The 23,748-nt window shown below is 36.2% G+C and overlaps 1 protein-coding gene across 1 annotated transcript in view; it reads left to right on the top strand.

Moving 5' to 3' along the window:
* The first annotated feature begins 12,479 nt into the window (after nt 1-12,479).
* Nucleotides 12,480-23,748, top strand: part of nos1apa (nitric oxide synthase 1 (neuronal) adaptor protein a) — a 102,037-nt gene continuing 90,768 nt past the window's right edge. The window contains exons 1-2 of the mRNA XM_051112383.1: nt 12,480-13,114; nt 13,297-13,368. Of these exons, the coding sequence (XP_050968340.1) occupies nt 13,010-13,114; nt 13,297-13,368 (177 nt within the window). The 5' untranslated portion in view covers nt 12,480-13,009. The remainder of the gene's footprint in view (nt 13,115-13,296; nt 13,369-23,748) is intronic.

Below are 23,748 nucleotides of genomic sequence, written 5' to 3'. Positions count from 1 at the left end.
TAGACTAATTTTATTATAGTCATGATATGGTGATTTGGTGTCCTTTTTTGACAGCCTCATCCACAGGAAAAGAACAAACGCAGCATTATTCAACTTTTCTGTTGCATGCAGGAAAGTTTAATAAATGACAACTGACAGTTTATTCTTCATTGCACTATTCTTTTAAAGACAGCCACATCGTAAGCATACAACTGATAAAAAAACATCCCATACTAGCGTATCCGAGTCTAAAGTTCAGCTGCAGGTTATCTATTGTATTTCAAAGACCGATGCCGTAACTCAAGACAGAAGATAAATGTATTATAAAACAGGTGCCACTAAGCCTTCTCTGCAACGCTCCCAGGACTGTGATGTTTATGGCCATTTACAACCCTGTTTCAGAATGGAAAATAGATTGGAATATGAAGGTTGACAGGAAGGTGACCTCTATTTATTTTCTTTTTAAATATTGACTCGATATTGATACAAAAATGTTTTTGGACTGAAATTCTGAGTCGAACTGTTACCGTAAGTTGTTCAATGCTGTTGATGCAAACGGACTGTGTAGTGTACTATTCCAGTAAGCCCATCATCAGATGCTTCATGACACACTTAAATAACGACAAACAAACAGACCCTTTTGTCCCCCAACTGTCTGAGAGAGTGAGAAAGTGTTTGACCCACGCAAGGGAGCATGTGTGAGGAATTAATGTGGCCGTGTCTGTTAGCGGTAACATAAATAAACGTGGGAGCTACGTGCCAAGCAGCACAAAGAGAGGTGGATATTTAGCCAGATGGCGTTTAAGGGCTCATTGGTCCTTTCATCACAGATCTGGACTGTTTATGCATGTGTGTATGTTTGAAAACCTGTGCACTGAAAGATGGAAAAGATTGTTCTCTTAATACAGAACGTCTTTGAAACACTTTAAAGCACTGAGAGGGAATGAGGTTACGACAGATTCAGTCTTCATCACTGCTAGATGCTGATTAGGCCCGTTGACTGAGTGAACTTAAACCCCAGTGTTACGAAATCACGGGACTCATGGGTTTCTCCACACATTGACTCATCAACGAATTGCACTGTATGAGCAAGTAAAATGTCTGTGATTTTAAACGTCTCTGATTGATGTTTTCGCTGAACAAACATCTGTTGTGAAATCAAGACAGACAAGATAATGGAATTGTTTTTCGACAATGCGACAGTCCATTTGATGAAACAGTCCATTTCTATGGGTTGCCGAGGTGTGAATTCATTTATTGGTTTGAAATGATCAGAGGATCTGTGTTTTGTGCCATGTATTTTAGTGCATCATCTTTCTGGCCCCTGGCAGTCACTCCCTCCATTTCATAGTAATGTAGTCCTTTCAGGTCACATCTCGTCTGCGCTATTAGTCGAGTGAATTGAAATGGCAGCAAATGCATCAGATAGCGAATGATATCAAGACTAGAATGACCCCTTTTATACTCGTCCATTATTTTAGCCAGTGTCATCCTGAAATTTTTATAGGAGATATGTTAGTGACAATAACCTAAAAGTTAGTTTTAGCTAGTAAGTCGTAAAGTAACATGCATTCATATAGTATGATGCCTTTATTCATTTAGTCAGCCTTCGGATTGGTAAAAAGAAGTGTTAAAAAACAGTTTTTTTGGTTAATCTGGTTATAATTGATATTTTAAAGGGATAGTTGAAACTTCTGTCATTATGTACTAACCCTCATGTTGTTCCAAACCCGTAAGACCTTTCATCTCCTGAACACAAATTTTATGTATATTTAGATATTTTCAATGAATACAAGAGCTTTCTGACCCTGACCTTTATAAAATTATGGTTGAACCGCTAATGTTACATGGACTATTTTATGTTTTTACTACCTTTCTGGGCCTTGAACGTGTCAGTTGTGTTGCTGGCGTGTAACGGTTCGATACAACACAGATGTGTCGTTTTCAATTCAGAAAAAGAACAAAATGGCAGAGAAATTTCCACATTTTTCCAATTTTTTATTTATTAAAACTAGCATTATAGTATTTTTTTTTTTCACTTTGAACAATGCAGTGTGCCAAACAACTGTCGCATCTCTGATCAGCGGCAGTAGTCGGATTTCATTTATCATGTGGGGAGAGTGAGTCTAGCTGACGAGTGAGTTGAGAAAGACAAGAAGTTAGTGAAAGATTTAGTTTCGAAAAACAAAATACAAAAGCGCCTGCTTTAAAAACATTTTAGACTTTGGAAAGCCTTTTGACCTTTGCCGTTTATCTAAGATGATTTTGGAAGCTTTTTTAACATTTGTTTCTTATTTATTTGCTTCCACCGTGTTTGCTGATTTTCAGTGTTTTATATTTAAACTTTGTGCAAGTTATTTCTTATTTTATATAACATGGTGTATTTGTATTCATTTTGTTAAACAAACCATGTTTAATATTAGTGAGTTTGTCATAGGCTACTGTTTTGTTGTTGTCAATTCAATCAACTTATGCTTAGCAAACAGCTTGATTGACAGGCGATCTGACCAATCATAACATCCGCCATTATGTCTGACAAAGAAAAAGAACAGGAAAGTAGGGGGTGCTTCGTAAAACAAGTTTACCAAATAATCCAGGCTTATTGTCACTTGATTTGGCTCAAAATAAGTCAGACTAACTGCAGTAAGCCTGGCTTATTTGTTAAACTTGTTCTATGAAACATCCCCTAGATCAGGGGTGCCCAACCCTGTTCCTGGAGGTCGTTTAGTTCCAACCTTAATCAAACACACCTGTCTGTAATTATCAAGTGCTCCTTGAGATCCTAATTAGCTGGTTCAGCTGTGTTTGGTCAGGGTTAAAGCTGAACTCTGCAGGAAAGTCGATCTCCAGGACCAGGGTTGAGCACCCCTGCCCTAGATGAACTTCGGTGGACTTGAACTTGATGTCTTTCTGCGGTTTAAATTAAAAACCTGTTAGCCGTTCATGATTTATGTTTTAAGTAAATAAGAAAAAATGATAGGTTCAAGGCAATACATTGATTTTTCACGACACATTAAAGAGCCAAAAAATGTATTGTTTGAATTTCTTGAAAAATGACAAGATTTTAAAGCAGAGACCTTGTTTCGTACCAGAAGTGACCTGCTCTGTCTTGTCTGTCGCCATGTTGTCAGTTTCCTCTTTGTTCCGCACTGTATTTTTCACTGCATGAGAACATGATGTTTGTTGGACATAGCAACAGTAACTAAGGAGGGGGGGTTTGAGAAGGGTAAAACTCCAATGAACTACCTCACCATCACAACCTGCCTTGTTGAGCACAGTTGCACTGAGAATATTATTATTATTTTACTTACTTTAAGCTCTTTCATTTTCGAAATGTAATAGGGTTAGTCCAAAGAATGTGTACCGAAGCGAAAGCCTCGTACCGAATGGTTAAATATGAATATGTGTATTGTTACACCCCTAGTTGCTGTCTATGCAGGGTCAGAAAGCTCTTGGATATCTTTATTTGTGTTCTGAAGATGAATGAAGGTCTTGAGGGTTTAGAGCATCATGAGGGTAAGCAATGTCATAATTCTCATTTTTGGGTGAACTATTCCTATAATATTATTTTAACTGTCAACGTCAATGCATCAAAGTAGAAAAATTATTAATAATCATGATATTTCATAGCACAAAGAGTGTATTTTAAATATGTACATAGGTATTCAGGAAATGTAGCCAGGATTAGTCAGGAGAAATAAAAAAATGTGGACAACCTTCAAGTCAAGCCAAGTGAACTTTATTTCTATAGCGTATTATACAATGCAGATTGTGTCAAGGTAGTTTCACAGAGATAAACAGGACATGGCAAAAGCAATTATGAAAACGGCGTTATGGAGTTCAGATTCTGCTGTAAAGCAGCTCTAAAAGACAATAGCATTGTTGTTTAGCTCAAGTCAGTTCAGATCAATAATGGTGTGAAGGTAATCAATTGACTCCAGTATATAGGCAGTTTTACAATAAGCAGCAATGTTGTTATTCAGCTCGAGTCAGTTCAATGTTGATTCAATTTAGTTCAAAACCAGTGTCGATGTTGCAAGATACAGTTCAGTTGTAAAGCATCTCTACAGAAAACAATACTGCCATCATCAAGCTTAATCCAGTTTAAGTTTTGTTCTCATCCGATGGTGTCAATCAGTGCGGTCATACTGAAAAATGTAGGTCATATCAATAAAGTGTCTTTCGGTACCACTTGCGTTGTGGTACTCTTGTGAATGCGTGGTGGAGAATAAAGTATCGTTGAATAAATTTGTTATTTTTGTTTTCTTTAGGCACAAAAATGATGCACATGGACTATTTTAATGACGTCCTTACTACCTTTCTGGGCCTTGAATGTGATAGTTACTGTCTATGCAAGATCAGAAATGTCTTTGATTTCAACAAAAATATCTTGATTTGTGTTCTGAAGATCAATGAAATTCTTACAAGTTTGGAACGACATGAGGGTGAGTAATTAATGACAGAATTTTCATTTTTGGGTAAACTAACTCTTTAAGAAATTCTTTATTTTTATGTTCTCTTAATGTAAACACGCATAAATGTCATCAGCATCACAAACAGAATGTCTAAAAGATTAAAGTAAAGCCTCATGAAACATGAGCTCAATGATGTAATCCAATCAGTCGGCCATTTTATTCCAGATGTTACTTCTGGTTGGAGGCTTCTGTAAATATTTAGTTTAAATGTAACTGTATAATGGAAACGCTCAAATATTTAGTAGATGTATTGTAAATAGGCTGTAACTTACAACCGGTGAAAATAAATCAGTAATATGAAAAAGCTCATTTGTGCTGCATGTGTTTCAGGTTCTCATACTAAAAATCTTTTTGACTCTGTAACCGCAGTCCATTTATTCTTCAAGTATGTGTATTTTTTATGCAATTAAATCCAATCATATAACAAGAGCATTGCAGCTACTGTACGTGTCGCATGTTCCATATGGAACAGAATTATTTGACACAGAGCACTAGATTCTTGACCCTCAGTGGAGGTCTTTGGGGGATCTGCAGTTCAACAATCAAGCTTCGGCTGTGGGAGAGGGACTGGGAAAGCTCTCTGGACACAAAGACGAACGTCAGGCCGGAGCATGCGCACTTACTCGTGAAACCTGTGGATGACGCCATGGCTCCTATCATCCTGTAAATGTCAAAAAGACATTCGTAGCCTCAGGTCATCAGCGCGGGTATTTCAAGCAAACAAGGTTTTACGGCACAGACGTGTCATGGATTACGTAAAAAACTCAAGATTGGTGTGCATCCCATTAGGAAACCAAAGATGAGCCTCATTACCTAAAAAACATCCTAATTTACGGCCTGGTGGCAAAGGATTCTGAGACAAAACAGAGGAAAGATTAATAAAGATTACATTCCTAGCGCTTAAAATCATGGTTTAAAGGCAGAATGAATGAATGAGTGAATAAATGAATAAATATTTACCTCAGCCAGCACTGCTGGTAATTTAGGTGAACCATGAGAAAACTTGTCACGTCTCCAACCTTGTCATGACTCAAATAGCTAGTGTTTGTTCCTGCACCATTAGTGTTCATGTAAATAGAGACCAGAGACCAACATGAACAGTTTAACAACATTACACTCCTTTATAAGGGCATCATTCCAAGAAATGTTGATGTAGTGTAGAAACTAATCGTCACTGTGAATGTTTTCGTCATTTCATCCATTTAACTTTGTAATTTCCAGTCAATTTTAGCCGTTTTCAAAGTTTCACACAATTTTCTTCATCAGTGATTCTACACAAAGTGATTTTAAAAGTTCAACGAACCACTTAATTGCTTTAACCACATATTCAATCCACTTGCTCAATATTAGCCTACAGTATGCAATTACGATTCAGTTGAGCCTTCAAAAAGGCGCTTTCAAAATGTAAATTAAATTAAACAGCAAGACAACAGTGACACGTAGTGGCTAAATGCGGTCTTTCTGTTCAGCGTCTCAAGATTTCCTAACCCAAACAAGCCAGTAAATCTTGAAGACTGTTAAGACATTTGTCCTTGGCTACAATAAAGCACGGTTTATTAAGGCCAAGTTGATAAAGCATGTCATTGCCTTGAATACTTGTCTGCTCGAATGAAACCAAGCTATGAGCTAGTGACTAAAGTGATGAAAATTTATATCAAGGTGAATATGTCAACACTTGATGGCTGAATATGGTGTACGAGCCAAATTAGCCTTGATATGTCCAACCGTAGATTAATGACTGTTATTGTGGTGTTTGACAGCCTGTTTAACCACATTTGCCTTGAGCTTCACCTTTTACCAATTCAGCATGCAGAATGAGCATAGAAAGCTTAATAGCCAGACAGTGACCTCACAACTAACCATTATCAGTGATGAGTTGCATCACATACTTTATGATAACCTTGGCGACTAATCTAATTGATTTCCATCTGATATGCTTATTGTCATGTAGGTTAAGGGCACAAGGATGCATTTGTCTTTTTCTACAGTCTTATCACTAACACATTATCACTAATAGATGACAATATTTATTTGTTCATTTCACCCGGATGGGATTGACAAATAAAAATAAATAAAAGTGTTTAGCGTTGATCAGTCGCTAAGCACTTTCAGCAACATACAATCAATATTTCAAGAACGTATTTTCTATTTTACAAAGGGTAATTTTGAACTATAAAATAGCTGTAATACAGTAATTTATACAGAGGGGATCTTAACATTAAGATTAAAACTCATTAACAAATATTCCAAACAGTTTTATAAGTCATGACTGACTAAAGAGTTTAAATCTAATTTTATTTAATAGTGTGATAATAATGATGCTGTTTGAACCGCAGCACCGCAGTGCCCCTCTGTGGATTTTTATTTTATTGGCGAGTGCTAATAGATCGTTTTTGCAATTATGATTTATTCAATAACAGTATTATTGTTTAATAAATCATTCTCTTATGCAGAACACTGTTTTAGTGTCATCGGAGACATAATACATCGATGGCCTACATACCCTGGTGAAAAAACCAGCATATGCTGGTGGGTATGTTTTGATGCTGGAATGCTGGTTAGGTAGGTTTTATGCTGGTTTAAGTTGGTTTATGCTGGTCCTTTGCTGGTTCATGCTGGTCCTTGACCAGCAACATGACCAGCAAAAACCAGCAAAGGACCAGCATAAACCAGCATCAAAACCTGCCTAACCAGCATTCCAGCATCAAAACCTACCTACCAGCATATGCTGGTTTTTTCACCAGGGTAAAATGTTATGTTATCCTTGTAAAAACAATTCTGAATAGCCAACAGGCATGAACAAACAAACATGTCCCTAGCTGCTTTGTTGTTTGTACAAAAGTGAGTTTACAGTCATTATGTGTGGAATCTTCACATCCTGTTTCTGTTGCTCCCGTTCCTCATATTTTTGGGGAACCTTTATCCACCTTATTTTTCCCGTAAGAGTGGGTGTGGCCATTTCTAAATTTGATGTATCTGGCTTCCATTCTCATCCGCCTCTAGCTATAGCCTATTTATCTGTACAAAACAGCTAGTTCTGCTACTTGATATTGCACATTGGTGTCTTACCATATTATTTTAATGTATTATCTTAATTGTGAACATACTTGTTTGAAGTGCACACGTTTTACCGTTTACTGCACGTTGTTATTCTTTTCGATATGAACCGGAAGTCTCGCCCAGAGGCTTCAGCGTTGAAGAATAAGATGGATTCATTTGTGTTGAGCAGCTTATCTGTTGATGAAGGGGTGTAGATTAATAAAGATGTAAACATGGTCAGATTTTCACTGATATTATGAAGTGGCACAGTTGTTTTGTGATCATAGAGCATGACATACAATAGTAGACCCAAACTTTTAGATCTTTTACAAAAACTGCATATTACATAAACATATCAGCCTCACTTAGGGCGATTTAGATTTTTACATCAGGTTTCATTTAGCAGCTGAAACACACTCTGCTGGAACTGCTTCAAGCTCATCCCCTCAATAAATGCACATCCATCTTTTAAAACTAAGGCAGGTTCGAGGAATTCAGGTACTAAAAGTCCAGACTCGGCTTTGTCCATTCATTCATTCCTTTTCTTTTTTTCTTTTTTTAAATATCTCTTTAATAATTGAAAGAAAGTGCCACTTCAAGTTCTTCATTTCAAAAGGAGGAGCCTCCAACACAGACTGCAGCTCAAGTGGAGCAAAATATATTCCTTATTTTGGTCTCCCTTTTTGCCTGAATCTCCCCCATCATTTTCTACACCATCCCATCCTCTTACATAAACCACTCTCCCAGTAGTCACACACTTTCCTTCAGCACACACACACAAATCCTTCTTTTTCTTTTGTAAAACCACCGACTGAGGGTTTTTTAAAAGCTTGCGGTAACCTGCAACACTTGGGCTCACTAATTAGACCAGCTCACACCGATTCAGCCCATTAGTGAGTTGTACATCCTCAAACTCACCAGTAGGAGGTGAAAGAGGGAGAGCATTTCCAAGCTACGTAATAACTTCAATGTACTACCTCACAAAAATAAATATTTGTATTTCCATGAGCTGGATGATTAAAGGCATGATGTCAGAACATCATTTCCTAGGGCTCCTCACGACTTAAATTATCAGTCTCTTTTATTAAATAAACAGTGAAGATAATACTGTATACTGTCAGGAAATGTATGAGTCAGTAGTTTCTGCCTACACATCTCCCCAGTGGTTATTTTGTAACAGCAACAATTTTTCCAACTTTTTCCCTCTGCCCTAAGCAATCAAGCATTTTAAAAATAGAAAGATTTCTCCTTTAAACTCTTAGTTTTTTTTTTTTTTGTTTGTTTTTTTTACAGAATCAGAAGCATGTTAATGTACATAATATGTATTTAACAGTGCTAATAAATGCTGGAAATATCCCTGGCAGAAAGTGTATCTTATCTAAATAGAAAAATAAGTATTTGGCTTGAAGCACTACATTTTCCTCAGAGGTTTCCTTGCTCAGCGTTTAGAGAGGGGTGTATTCAGAAACTAGAACTGCAGTGCTTATGTTGGCTGAGGTTTCAGGAAAGCAAGTCATGAACTTGAGTTAAGCAACTATATCACAATAATTCCCAGATAAGAACTATTAGTTAATCAGTTAATCAGTATCAGTTAAAGTGTCATTCTATACTGTGTTAATCCAAATGAAAACATTTTTGGCTTCCCTTGTGCTGATTTAAGCACATAAAAATTAAAAAACAATTAGTAACTAGACTATATGCGTTCTGTTTTATCATGAACAATCTGTAAAAGTAGTCCATTAAAACTAATGACCGATAAAAGCATAACTACAGCGTTGGCCATTTAGAACAGGCTTTTCAACAGCAACCTTTCCTGGCTCTTCAAGGTTACTGGATTGGGCTTCATAAAATTGATGGATTTTGGACCTGAGCTGGAACATTAACATTATTTACAGTTTCTTTTGCCATGTCTGCCCATCTGTTTGCAGTTGTTCAGTGGTCAGAGCTGACAGGACCAATGGAGCACATAATACATTGTTACCATCTGAAGGGCAACTTCTGCTACCAATCCACCTGTGAGTGACCGGCTTGATGGGCCGAATGACACTGGATGTTTATTTATTTATTAGCCAGTAGTACATTTACACTGTATTCTAATCAATTTGCTCTAATGTAAAAAATTTAAAGAAACTAATTAATTAATCACTACAAAAAATTTATATATAAAAGCAGAAAAAGAGACTTATAGGTATATCTACAGCATAAATTACCATTTCCATCTAACATGCTGTCACACCCTTGTGGTAAGAAAATAAAAGTGCAAGAACATTTGCCTGTGTGGCCTCACTAACCACAACAACACAGGTGCTGCTGGTAATAACTACTGTATTGATCTGGGGTTCATTTCCTAAAAGCACTTTAGCCAAAATGGTCACAAGTTCCACTAAACTCTATTGGTAATGATGGAACTTGCGACCATAGTTTGTTTTAGGAAATACACCCCTGATTGTTTAAAGAGGAACAGGCATGGCTAGAGTAACTATAGGTTAATCAGGTTTCCAGACACTCACATACTTTCATTTGCGCACAGGTTTACCACTGAATAATTTCATCTTTTGAACACAACTATGCATTGTTCAGCCCAAATACCAATTAGAACCTCAAGGTTATAACAGCCACAGCGTTCATAGCCTTTAGATCAAAACAATGCATATAGTTTATTAGTGGAAGAGTACAACAAGGTCAATTGAGTATGAAGGGAGAAGTAGGAGTAAAGGGAAGTTTATTAATAAAATGAAATAAAAATTGTAATGGGTACTTTGAGATTAAATATCATGGAAACAGACATGTGACATGTTATTCTTCATTGTACACAATACAGAAATGAGAGGAACACAAATAGTGAGATGAAAAGGGGAATGTGAATATTTTTTCATGTTTAAAATGTGGCCATAATGCTACAAATGGTGGTAGAACATAAGAAAGTGGAATATTGAGGAAAGCCAAGAGAATTCCTTACAAACTCTGCTACTATCTGGACTGTCTCTAAGATGTTTACTACTGTAGAAGACAATGCCATTTTTCTATAGATCATTTCGCTAGATGTAAACATACTGGTCCTGATACACTTCCTGTTTCTTTTTTTTTTACTTTACACAAACATCACAAACCAACCAACATAACATTGACTGGATAAAAATGTTACATTAGCACCTTTAAGATGTATTTGTATATGTGAAATAAAAAAAACACTTCTGGACCAGTGTTGTTTACATCTAGCGAAATGGTCTATAGAAGGCGGGTATATGCCAAATCCATGTTAGTAGAAAAAAACCATGCTGCTGCAGGTGTTTTATGTCTTATGTCAACATTAGCATACAGATGCTACTCCCAACAATCCAAAAATTTAGAAAATCTAGCATCATACACATTTCCACATTTATGTAATGTCTAACATTACATAACAGCATTCTGTAGTGAAAATTATGTAGCCTACTGGAAATTACATTTTAAATATTTTTGGAATTAAATTGTCTACTTTGTCTTGCTAATTGACAACTTTTGCCAATAAAAAGTAAATTTACATTGATTTTTATTTGGTTTTCTGCATGTCACAAATCTCTTTCTCACGCATTCACTGACACTGTTGTCCAAATAATAAACAAGGTCTTACTTTTGAAAAATAAATAAATATTTTTTGCGAACTAATTTTGTGGAACTATCGATTTTTTTAAATCGATATTATAAAATAAATATTTAAGTGGATGTTTACACGTTTAATTTCACTATGTTTATGTTCAAAACATGGTATAATGATTTTTTATAATGGATTTTCATCGCATACGACTGCAAGTCTGGGTCTGGAGCATGCAAACAAAATGTAACCAATAAATTTCAATTAAAATTAATTTAAAAATTGTATGAGATAATCATATTATCATATAATAGAAAAAAAGAAATACTAAAAGACACTACGTTTAACTCTTCCCTGGTGAAAAAAAACAGCATATGCTGGTAGGCAGGGTTGGGGTCAATTCAGGAATGAACTCAACAATTCCAATTCAAAGAAGGAAATGGAATTGGAATTGGAATTCAACAACAATTACAGGAAACAGAGTTGGAATTGAATTGGAATTACAGGAAGTGGAATTCAATTCAGGGAAATTCCACTGAATTCCGTTTATTGCTGTTTCTGAGCATTTATTTGTGATTGCATTCATTCATGTATTTCATTCACTTTTTATTGCATCGAATTATCATCATTTCCTGAAAATTGTCATCGCTAAGATTGCATCTCTCAGGCCTAAATATCTCAAGTGGAATTTAGTGGAATTTATTTGATTTCAATTCTGTTTCCTGACATTCCAATTCAATTCCAATTCCATTTCCTGTCAGCTGCATGCAATTCCAATTCCAATTCCATTCCAGGAAGTGAATTGGAATTTACCATTCATTCTTAATTCAATTCATAAATGGCCCCAACCCTGCTGGTAGGTATGTTCTGATGCTGGTTTAAGCTGGTCCTTTGCTGGTTTATGCTGGTCCTTAGCTGGTTTAAGCTGGTCATGTTGCTGGTCAAGGACCAGCATAAACCAGCAAAGGACCAGCTTAAACCAGCATCAAAACCTACCTAACCAGCATCCCAGCATCAAAACATACCTACCAGCATATGCTGGTTTTTTCACCAGGGTTTAAAACGGGTTGAGACGCGGATAAGTCGAAAGACTACACTTTTAGGCAAAAAGGTACAAAATCTGTCACTGGGGCAGTACATTTTCAAAAGATACACATACGTATACTGCACAAATATGTACAATTTAGGTCATGTACCTTTGAGATACTTATATGCACTCTTTGGGGGTAGACCTTTTGAAAAGGTACCACCCTAGTGACAGCTTTTTTTTTGCTTGAAGTGTAATAGTATCGTTCTGATATTGCCTAAAACCTGTGTACATTTACCAATTTACTTATGTAAGCAACATGAGGTAGAAACGAAATGAGTTGCCAACTCGCCTCAATTGTATATCCACGGTGTACCGAAGTCTGCCACTAGGTGCCATTCTCCGCTCTCCTTGAACCACTGCTGGGTGTTGAATGTTGTGCGAGGTGTTTTTCTCCTCCTCCAAACCTGTGATGAAGCCGTGTTCCAATGAAAGCAGGTGGAATTCCCCCTTTCAACCAATGGCGCTCTGCCCTCGCAACAATCCTTTCGAAAAGGATGTGTGGGCTCGGTTATGGCGCTGGCGTGAAGTTGTTGGAAACGGACAAGCCCAGGAAGCAGGATTTTGGCACTACTACACCAGCTAAAGCTTAAGGCTGCCCGCTTGAATGGGAACAAGTGAGCGGACCATTCATATTTGCTCAAACGTGCACCTTAGGGAAGCCACTTCGGCGACGTCGGATTGAAGCTCCGGAGTGATTTCCACAAAAGTTGCTCTGTCAAAAGCGAGCACGCATGAGAAATAAGAGTGACCTCGGGCTAAAAAAAGGCATGGATTGCAAGAGTTAGACTGAGTTCTGACTCCCCTCGAGCTGTTTGTGTTTTTAACTGAGGAGAAGGACATAAAACAGACACCATGCCTGCCAAGACAAAGTACAATTTAGTCGATGATGGACACGATTTGCGGATTCCTTTACATAACGAGGAAGCATTCCAGCATGGGATTAATTTCGAAGCAAAGGTAAGTTTATTTTTTGTTTACATCCTGCTGCGAATCCTGTTTTCATTCCCAGGAAACATTTAAAGTTGTTTCGCCACTTGTTTACATTCTGTATTGTCAATTTAACAGAGCGCGTCAGTTCTTACTTTCACTAAACCCAATTTGTCGATAATATGTTTCATCTCGTTGGCTTTGATTTTCAGTATATCGGTAGTCTGGATGTGGCTCGACCCAACAGCCGTGTGGAGATTGTTGCGGCCATGAGGCGAATAAGGGTGAGTTTTTATGGAACCAGGTTACTTTTACTGCTTCCTAAAGTTGAGTTAGCTTACAAAGTTTACCAGTGTCAGTATTTACAGCTGTATTCATTGGTATTCTAACAAAGCGCTACGACGTGACTCAGCCTCTATTCCGCACGGGTGGTCTTCATGCCTTCGAGCAACAATCAAAATACAAAAGCAGGACAGATCAATGAACAAATTGCTTACAAAATGAAAGGGTGTGATATAGTTGCTTTGATACACATACACCGGTCCTGTAAGTTACGTTTAGCCTTTGGCAACCGCAGTGTTAGTGGATTTTCTTGTGTGTAAACAGAGAAGAGCCCTTTGAAGTGGGGGTCTTCTGTGTAAGCACTTAAAGGGCCAGTTTTGGCGCCCACCAATCATGCGCGATTAGAATGCACTGGCTTCCTGTGTGGCTAGACTCCCAACTGATACATTATCATAGATGTTTTGCTGTCATTTTTGTGTGTTTAAACTCATTTTCTTGTTGGTAGATTGGATTGGTTAATTTAAAAGTCCTCATACACTAGCAGTCAAAAGATTTGGAATGTTTTTTTATAGAATTCCCTTCTGCTCACCCAGCCTGCATTTATTTGATCCAAAATACAGCAAAAGCAGAAATATTGTGAAATATTTTTACTATTTAAAACAACTGCTTTCTATTTGGATATATTTTAAACTGTGATTTATTCCTGTGATCAAATCTAAATTACTCCAGCCTTCAGTGTCACATGATCCTTCAGAAATCACTTTAATATGCTGATTTGCTGTTCAAGAAACATTTTTGTATTATTATTATCATCATCAGCATTTAAAACTGTTGAGTAAATATTTTTTAGGATTCTCTGATGAATAGAAAGATCTAAATATAAGCATTTATCTGAAATTAAAAGCTTTTGTAACATTATACACTATACCATTCAGAAGTTTGGAGTCAGTATAATTTCTTAAAAATTAATATTTTAATTTAGCGAGGATGCTTTCAACTGATCAGAAGTGATGATAAAGACATTTATATTGTTACAAAAGATTTCTAAATCTGCTGTTTTCAACATAATATTAATAATAATAATAAATGTTTTGTTAAGCAGCAAATCAGCATATTGTAATTTCTGAAGGATTATGTGACTGGAGTAATGATGCTAAAAATTAGCTTTGATCACAGGAATAAATTACATATTAAAATATATTCAAATAGAAAACAGTTACTTTAAATAGTAAAAAAAAAAATACAAAATTATACTGTTTTTGCTGTACTTTAGATCAAATAAATGCAGGCTTGGTGAAAAACGTTTGACTGGTAGGGCTCCTATTTAGTGCTTATTGCTCCGTACACTGAGTAGGGGATTCTGTAAAAGTTCACTTTAGCAGGCACGTTTTGAAAGCCCAAAACTTCCTAGTTTCTTTTTTCAAAACTAATGTCCTCAGTAGTATATCATATTGTGTTTTGTTCTCCTTCCACTTACAAAAATAAATGAAAGTACTAGGTAAATGATAAATGTTCATTCCCTACCACTGAGGTTTTATGAGTCTTGTGATCTTCTTATCAGCCTGTTGTTGTCAGTTAGCTGTATTCCTGGCAGGTTTACAAACATTCACTACTTTATGGTTGACAGGGAGAGTTGTTTTACCTGTAGATATCTACTTCCTTTTCCTGGTAAGTTTTGCATTGTGTACCCTGGCTATTGCTATTACAGTGAAACTTATTTCAAGGGAAGTGTGATGTAAGAGGTAGTTTGAATGTAACAATTGCAAGCTTTTTTTTCCTCCCAACATCCTGGATTCCAGCATGGCAGCAGACACCAGGTGCAACTGATCCTATTAACCTTTTCAGTGTGCTGGACCCCCTGCTATGGTCTACTGGCTAACGGGCAGTAATACATGGTTTTAAAGTAGGGAATTATTGTGTGGTAAAGCTTAAATGCAAAAAGTTACACAAAACCAATTGTGCTGTAGCAGTTAAGAAGTTTTAGGTTCAAGCAGTGATGGCACTGTTTGAAGTTAACTTGTTTGAGCTTGCAGTAGACTGCCCTGCTAAGATAACATACATGTAATATCTATGACAACACTGAAACTAAGAAATGTTTTTGACTGATTTCATATCAGTTTTTACACTCTTTGCTAGAAATGCAAGCATATTTAAGCTAAACCCATCCTTTACAGGACAGAATTTGTCAGAACATTTTGCATTTTGTTTTTTGCACATCTTGTTGTGAGTAACGATTCCTTAAAGGTATAGTTCACCCAAAAATGAAGATTCCGTCAATAATTACTCACCTTCATGTCGTTTCAAATTGTATATTTTATAAAGCTACGAGAATACTTTTTGTGCATACTTTTGTTCTCGTAGCTTACAGTAGAATCACTGATGTCAGATGGACTATTTTAACAATGTCCTAATGACCTTTCTGGGCCTTGAACATGTCTATGCAGGGTCAGAAAGCTCTCGGATTTGTGTTTCAAAGATGAACAAAGGTCTTACAGGTTTGGAACAACATGAGGGTAAGCAATTATGACAGAATTTTTATTTTTGGGTGAACTGGCCCTTTAAATATTCCTTAAACTTTATAAATATTTTGCTATTTAAAATATGGGGAACGTTGAACAGTTGCATTTTGAGGGACAGTTTTATGCAACAATGTTGACCAAAGAGATCCTACTTGTTTGTTTTCAAGTCCCATTCACTGTAATTTATTTGGCAAGCAGTTTGGCAAGCAGCTTCTCTGTATTGTTACTGTCAATTGTTTATTGCTCACCGTTAGTTGCTATTATGCATTTCTTTTACAAAGTGCGCATCATAGCATATAATACAACATAATACATTTCCTTCAGTCCAAGGAGTATAACAACTCTAGAATGTTTTATTTACAACTTTAGACTGGCATTGTCAATTTGAAGGCATAATTAGCTAAATGTTTCAGTGAAGTGATAAATATAATTTTGGTTTGAGTGCTTTTTTTCTCTGGTATTTGACTTTGTAGGATCATGTGATGTGATATCTGTAAATGAAAGGAAAACATTTTAATGGCTGTCAGAAATAATTTCTGTTTAATGCGCCTTTGATCTTAATTGCCGTCATCATGATAAAGGAACATGGGATGAAGAGATCCAGTGATTCGTGAATATATTTGGTTTAACTTAAATCGGATAATGTAGAAGTGGAAATACTGAAGTGAGATCAGGTGTCTCAGACATTTTGGTCAATAGTTGCGTTAAAAGCACGCACAGACACTCTATTTGTGCAGGAAGGGGTGATTTAGAGTCCATTGGGGAATTAAAAGCTTGAAGGCTACAATCACTGGCAATTTTCACCACACCCAGATTCCATTTACCGAGTATAATAAGCTAGAGTCCGAAATGTTTATAGCCTGTCGCGTGTTTTATTTGGTGCAAAGAGTGTTTGTTATTTTACTTATCTAATAATGGAGATATAAGTGTAAACATATGTGTAGAGCTGTCTTAGCAACCGTTCAGGCTGCCAGTTTCGTAGCTTCACTTTATTTCCACATGATCCTTTTAGGTTTGCTGTCTTTTGATTCTTGAGCATCACAATAAATGGCTTTAAATCCACTTGAGCCCCAAGCCTTTCTTAAATTTTAACGCCTTTGTAGTGTCAAAGATGGAGATTCACTTATGCAGCAGTAGTGGTTTGTTTTACACCGATGTGTGACAAGTGCCTTCATTGAGGACTAAATTATAGGCCTACCTGAATGTTTACTCTAGCTTTATTGATTTACGAGATAACAGACAAGAACCTGATCGTGACATTATCTTTGTGAAGATGATTAGCATTGAGTAGATGTTGCTGTCAGATTTGGAAAGGGGAATATTTACGGTCTCGCAGTCCTCCCGTAAAAGCTTTCAGGCTCGTTTGGGTCGCCCAGCGCACTTTGCTCTTATTGCTGTGCCTCAAATTTATTGCGTTATATATTGTTAGCTTTAAGATGGTCAAGCCTCACTCTTTGCAAAAATTGATGACCTGCACTTTAAAACGGCACCTTAATTAACTGACTGATTCAGTGATGCTATGAATGAGTTCTTTTGGACTGAGATATTTCCTCCAACATTGTGGAAGTGGAAACGTTGACTTCTAATTTATAGTTATGAATAGCTATTTTACTTTTCAAGGCTTTTTCTTTATTGATTCACGCTAAAATTAGGTGATCTAGCCTTGCTGTGATGCACTGCCGTTATATCTGCTGGATACCATTCCCAGCTGAACCCTGTCTGCAAAATGAATTGCCTTATGTTCATATGGCAGCTTAATTTTAAAGACATTCCCTGCATCTGATAGTGAAGTCCACAAGACTGTAGTGTCTCAGTCCCCTGGCTGTGCATTCTTACCAAAACCATATGCTTGATATAGTAGAATAATATGTAATAGAAATAATTTTTCAAAATAAGGAGCTTCAACCCATGTTCTTACCTAAGAAAACTTAAGTCAGAAAAAAGTCAGTGAATTGACTTGTACCTAAACTTTAAAGGGGACTCAACCCTCTTTTTATTTGTGCTATACTGTCTCAGTCTAAATTACATTCACACTGGTGTTTTAGGACACCAAAAAAATAATAATATTATATAATAATTTTGTTATTCCAATGACAGTAATAGCCATATATTGTAAACAACTGCACTGTAAAATAAATAAAAATGAATATTTTATAGGTATATTATTTTGCTTTATACTACAGTATGGAAATTACAATACCTCTTTCTTAATTTCTGCACTTAAAAGAGATATTTTAAATTTGGACTGCAGTAACGTTAGCCATTTAAACCACTAGCTGTCAAAAAGAGCTTTTATTTTGACAGAAAACAGGCTTACTAAATCACGTCTCACTACAAATCTAGTGAAATGCTATAATCGTTAGCCGCGAAAATAAAGCATAACTGGTGGCCGTTGCTTTCCCAAATGCGCACTAAACTCACAGAACATGCAAAAACAAGTTTACTGCATTCATTCACTATGAACAGAGACATTCTGATGCAGAAAACACTGAATTACAAGCTGATCACCTGAACAAAGTACGCACTTGTCTTGAAACACTTTAAGCCATTTTGTGCTTTTGGTTTTAGTTCATTTGACAGATACTGTGCCAAAGCATAATGGCCCAAAACACAGCTTGACCTTTACCTAAGTTTAAATATGTTTTAAAACTGCACTTTTTGCCAGGAACACCTATAGTTTTATATCCTCATATGACTACGATAATATCGAGACGGTTTTGATATCAGTTGCACTGATACCACGATATTGATAATATCGTTATGTCCCTAATAAAGAACCTTTTGTGCAATAGAAAAGTTAACGGTTCTTATTATGGAACCATCAATGCCAATAAAGAACTTTTATTTTGAAGAATATAGCGTTACTGGTTTCACAGCAGATTTCTACTCTACAAGGTTAGGTCGAGGGCTAAAGGCAACTTTTGGGACAGGGCCAGTAACTCCAAAGTTGTCACGGAATAGATGTTCTCTGTTCTCCTTTAGTTATCTCAGTTGAGGCAGAAAGGTCACGAAGTGTGTTCTAATGACTGAATTATTGATTCTCCCTTTCTGTTCCCCTCCATCAAACCCCTTTTGGAGGGAAAGCTTAGGAGAGTTTTGTTTAACTGTGGCTGCTGGTTAATGTATAACTTTGTTGTTTGAAGTTAAATTCGCGAGAGAACCAAAGTAGCGACAGATCTTTTCTTCCATATTGTGCATTTGAGTCATGCACATGTCACCAGAAGGTACGCTTATGATATTTTGATTAAACATTACAAGGTCAATAAAAAAGGTGGGAGATGAAACAGAAATCATTCACAGTAAGATCTATAACATGCATTTATAAAAGGTGAATTTTCAATTCATGCCAACTTTAATAATGACTTTGTTACAATAGGCAAGTATTTGCCAATTTTCCTTGCTGCCAATCAGGTAAAAATCAATGTCTTCGCTTATTCACTTTTGTTCATCTGACTTTAACTGGATGACATTTTGACTGGCCCGTACAAGACCCAGCCATAAGAGAGGCTGTTGGCCAGGATCCATTCTGTTAACGTGCCTCATTTTGTCTCCAAAGGGCCTCTTTGGATTTAGAAAAGCTCTCTATCCCCTCAAGAACTGAACATCCTCTGTGTAACATTGACTAGCGTCAGAACAACAAAGCCATAGGATACTCGAGCCCGTCCCCTTCTTAACCATGGTAACGGAGAACAGTAAATTGACTCATAACTCTCTTCCTTTCTCCTTGGAGTGTCTTTGCCTTGCAACGGATTGCTTTCACCCCCGTCAACCACACAGCTAAATTTAATCTTAAAAATGTTTTTTTTTTTTGTTTTTTTTTTCCTTTTTTAACACATCCCTTCTTTTGAGACCTTTCATAGTAACAAATGAATATTCTGGCCTAATTTGATCCTCCTTTTTAATTAACGTCTCCAGTGGCTCAGAGGTATAACTCATTCCTTGTGATTTTCTTTTCTTTTTTTCTTTCTTTGAGGGTAAAAAAATCTCTGAGATAAATCCAGCAACCAGGTCCTGTTGCATATTGAGTTTTTTTTATTTTTTAGCCGAGGTCAGCTTGATTAATAATGTCCTTGGTGGTAAGAAATCACTTGATAAATTAAAATGGTTCAAGAAAACACTTTTTACTTGATGATTTTAGCTGTAATCCATCAATAAACTGCACATCTATTCATCTTTTTAGTTTAATAGTAAAATTAGTTGTTTTTTTTTTGTTTTTTTTTATCTAATCCGAGTTTTTACATTTTGTGTGAAAGTCTTTCTTCAACATGAATTATGCCTCACACTTTGACAGCTCTCTTTTTCTGAAGTGGTTCAGTCATATGAATATCTTTGAACTTTGATTTAGGCCTAGCACTGTGATACAACGTGTTCCTCTCTCTTTATAGCTCTCTTTCTAGTGTTTTGCTTAACCCACTTCATACCCTGGAGTGAGTAAAATTAATATTTTTATAGTCTATTTAATGCATTATTAGGTCTATGAATTATTAGAACATTTTAAAGCTTTGTTAATTTAAAGTCATTTTAATGCCTTTATATAACAGCCTGTGTGTTCAAATGTATTTCTCTATTGCCTATATTAGTTTTTCTAAACCTTTTTGACTCAAAGGCCACCTGTTGACCAACATAATATTTGAATAAAGCTTCATAACAAAGGCTGAGCTGTAATTATCATTATAGCTGCTTGTTTTCTGTTTTTTTTTTGTTTTTTTTTTTTTTTTTAAATAAATAAAATAAGAGGGGTGGTATATTTAATGAATGTCCAGTAATTTCAACAATATTTTTATTTAGGTTAGATTTTGATTATTTAAATAATATTTAATTATTTAATTTAATTCTCTTAAGTCACCACTGGCTTGTACTATTTTGTATATTAATTTAAGCTAGGATTGTGTTTTGTTTTGTTTTGTTTTGTTTTTTTCCCCTTAAAGGATTAATTTACTTCTCGAATAAGATAACAAAAAATTCCTGATAATTTACCCACTCTCATGTCATTGAAGATGTCTGTTTTTCTTCAGTCAAAACAGAAATTAGGGTTTTTGAGGAAAACATTCCAGGATTTTTCTCCATATAGTGAACTTCAATGGGGATCAGTGGGTTGAAGGTCCAAATTGCAGTTTCAATCCAGCTTCAAAGAGCTCTACATGATCCCAGCCGAGGATCAAGAGTCTTATCTAACAAAATGATCATATATATAATTTTTTTTTTTTTTTTTTTTTTTTTTTTTTTAAACCACAAATGCTTGTCTTTTTTGTGCCATATTTGGTCTAAGTATATCTTGATGTTGAAACAAATTATTAATGTGAGGGGAAAATTAGTATTTTACTGCATATACAAATATTAATTATTGCGTCATTAACTGTAAATGCTATTGGGGTCAGTTTTCTGCTGTTGTATTAGGTTGGCTACATGCTTTAAAATTTCAAAGTGCAAAAGACATCTCACATTCATGTGCAAAATCATTCTGCCAAGCAGTTTTGCCATGTGAATTATTGAGCAAATGGACAATTGTGGCACAAAGCATTCATGCCAGTGAACGGTCAGTGGGCCAGTGGTTACAAATCAATGCTCAGAGTGAATTTTCTCAGCCCCTTGGTGCTGCTTCTCAAAAATAGACAGCTAAAAAATAGCCAGTGCCAAAACCTGTGGTTTTACAGGCCAGTTTTGGCCACCTTCAGTGTTGTAGTGTTGGCTACAGGAATACTGCATTAATATGCATATTTGTAAAAGGCAAATGAATTGTCTTACTTCACTTGATAGATGTGAATTCATTAAACACAATCAGAAATTTGCCAAATATGTATGTGGATGTGTGCCAAGTGTTCATTGGTATCATTACACTTTATTCTGAATTAAGTGCTGACAATCTGACATCAAATCAGGGAAAGCCTTCTTTATTCTGCCGCAGTAATGAGCTGAGAGTGAATATGTGAACACAATCATACCAATGCACGTTGTCTTCTGTCTAATGTCTTTCCAGACCTGTCATGTCAGACTCATTCTGTCTCTGGGGATACAAATTAGTTGCACTTGCTTTTAAAATATTGAAGGTTTAATTGTCTGCATGGCTAGAACTCCAACTGTTTTAATAATTAGCCTGAAACTTTTGTTTTTCCAATTCTTGGAGTTCTTCCTTCCCATTCACAGTTTGAGTCATTAATATGTCCCACATACCTTTGATTATTCTCCTAACAAGCTTCCATCTTCACTATTGATTTACAGACACTATCATGGCCTCATCAGCATCAAAAATCGTTGTCTCTTCTATTAGTCTGCAGACTGAAAGCCTTCTTTTTCAGGAGGTGGTTTGCTCTAAGTATCTTTCTGTCCAATAAGTACCTACAAGCTAGAATTTTCCCTCCATTTATTGCATTTCTCACTATCATTCTTGGCAGCCTGATGTTTTTGATTTATGTTCTCATTGTGCTGGTTTTATATGAGGAGATTGTAGCTTTTGTGCATTGGTTAAACTGCGGCAATTGATTTGATGGTTGTTCATCATCTGAATAACGACGCATATTATGGTTAACGGGCAATTGTGGAGTTATGCGGTGATGCGATTGACATGTGGTTTATGCTGGAGTAGAGTTATGGAGCAGAGTGGATTTGCTGTATTCAAGCCTTTTGGGTAAATTTGCTTTTTGCCTAAATTCACCTTGAAAGGGCCAGCCAACATCTGTTATAGTGCTAAATAATAATCTCATGTGATCAAGCCACCAGCAGTTGAATGTTTTGATGCATAATAATAAAGTCATCAAAAATGAGAATAACACACATAGAAGTTTAAGCATTATATAATAACAAAAACATCTCAGTATGTACAGTAGGGATGTTAACCAATGACCGTTTGACCGGTGGTTGACCGTATCAACGTTAACCGGTCAAAGTTGTCGGTAGTCGGTTAAAAAAAAAAGTGATATCTAAATTAGGCTATTATAGACAGTGGACTATACGCTACTACAGTTAGCCATCTCATTCCTCATCTTTTTGTGTTAAGTGAACAAATTATCCCTCACACTCAATTTTTCATAACTCGCCTGTTTATACTTAATAAACCAATAAAAACATTTGGCGCGAGGTCACAGCGTTTGGGTTCGCGCGCTCATTTAAAAACAGGCTAAAACACTGGTTAATTATCATTTTCTTAAATGAGCCGTGGCAATGTTTCAAATGAGCTTCTAACCTAGACAAACGCCTTTATTTTCAAAGCGATCACCTTGTACCCAAACCATTTGAAACTAAGGAGCCATTTGTCCTACACATACAACAAGCTCTTCGGCGCCGCGTTTGCGGGACTCATGTTTCGCGCTGTAGGGGATTTTAAAAAGTGACGTGAGTGGCAGTGTGTGTGTGTGTGTGTGTGCGGGAGGCAGAGCGGCAGAGAGATGCGACAGAGTTGCGAAATTGCAGGCGCGGCTCGAAATGGCTGTTATTTCAAATAGCGTACCATATTTTAAACTAATCGGTTAACCGGTTTCAACCGGCTAATGAGGCTCGGTGGTCGGTCAAGAAATTTTTTAGTTTTCGCCATCCCTAATGTACAGTTAAAGTCAAAAGTTTATATACACCTAGCAGAATCTGCAAAATATGAACTATTTTCCCAAAATAAGAGGGATCATTTAAAATGCATGTAATTATTTATTTAGTACCGACCTGAATAAGATATTTCACATAAAATATGTTTACATCTAGTCCACAAGAGAAAATAATAGTTGAATCTTTAAAAATGACCCCTTTCAAAAGTTTACATACACTTGATTCTTAACACTTTTGTTATCTGAATGATCCACAGCATTTTTTTAAGTGATCGTTGTTCATGAGACCCTTGTTTATCTTGAACAGTTAAAACTGCCTGCTGTTCTTCAG

This window comes from Labeo rohita, chromosome 6, assembly GCF_022985175.1.
Source record: "Labeo rohita strain BAU-BD-2019 chromosome 6, IGBB_LRoh.1.0, whole genome shotgun sequence".
Taxonomy (NCBI): Eukaryota; Metazoa; Chordata; class Actinopteri; order Cypriniformes; family Cyprinidae; genus Labeo; species Labeo rohita.
The sequence above is the reverse complement of the archived record's forward strand: the minus strand, read 5'-3'. Positions and strand labels throughout refer to the sequence as shown.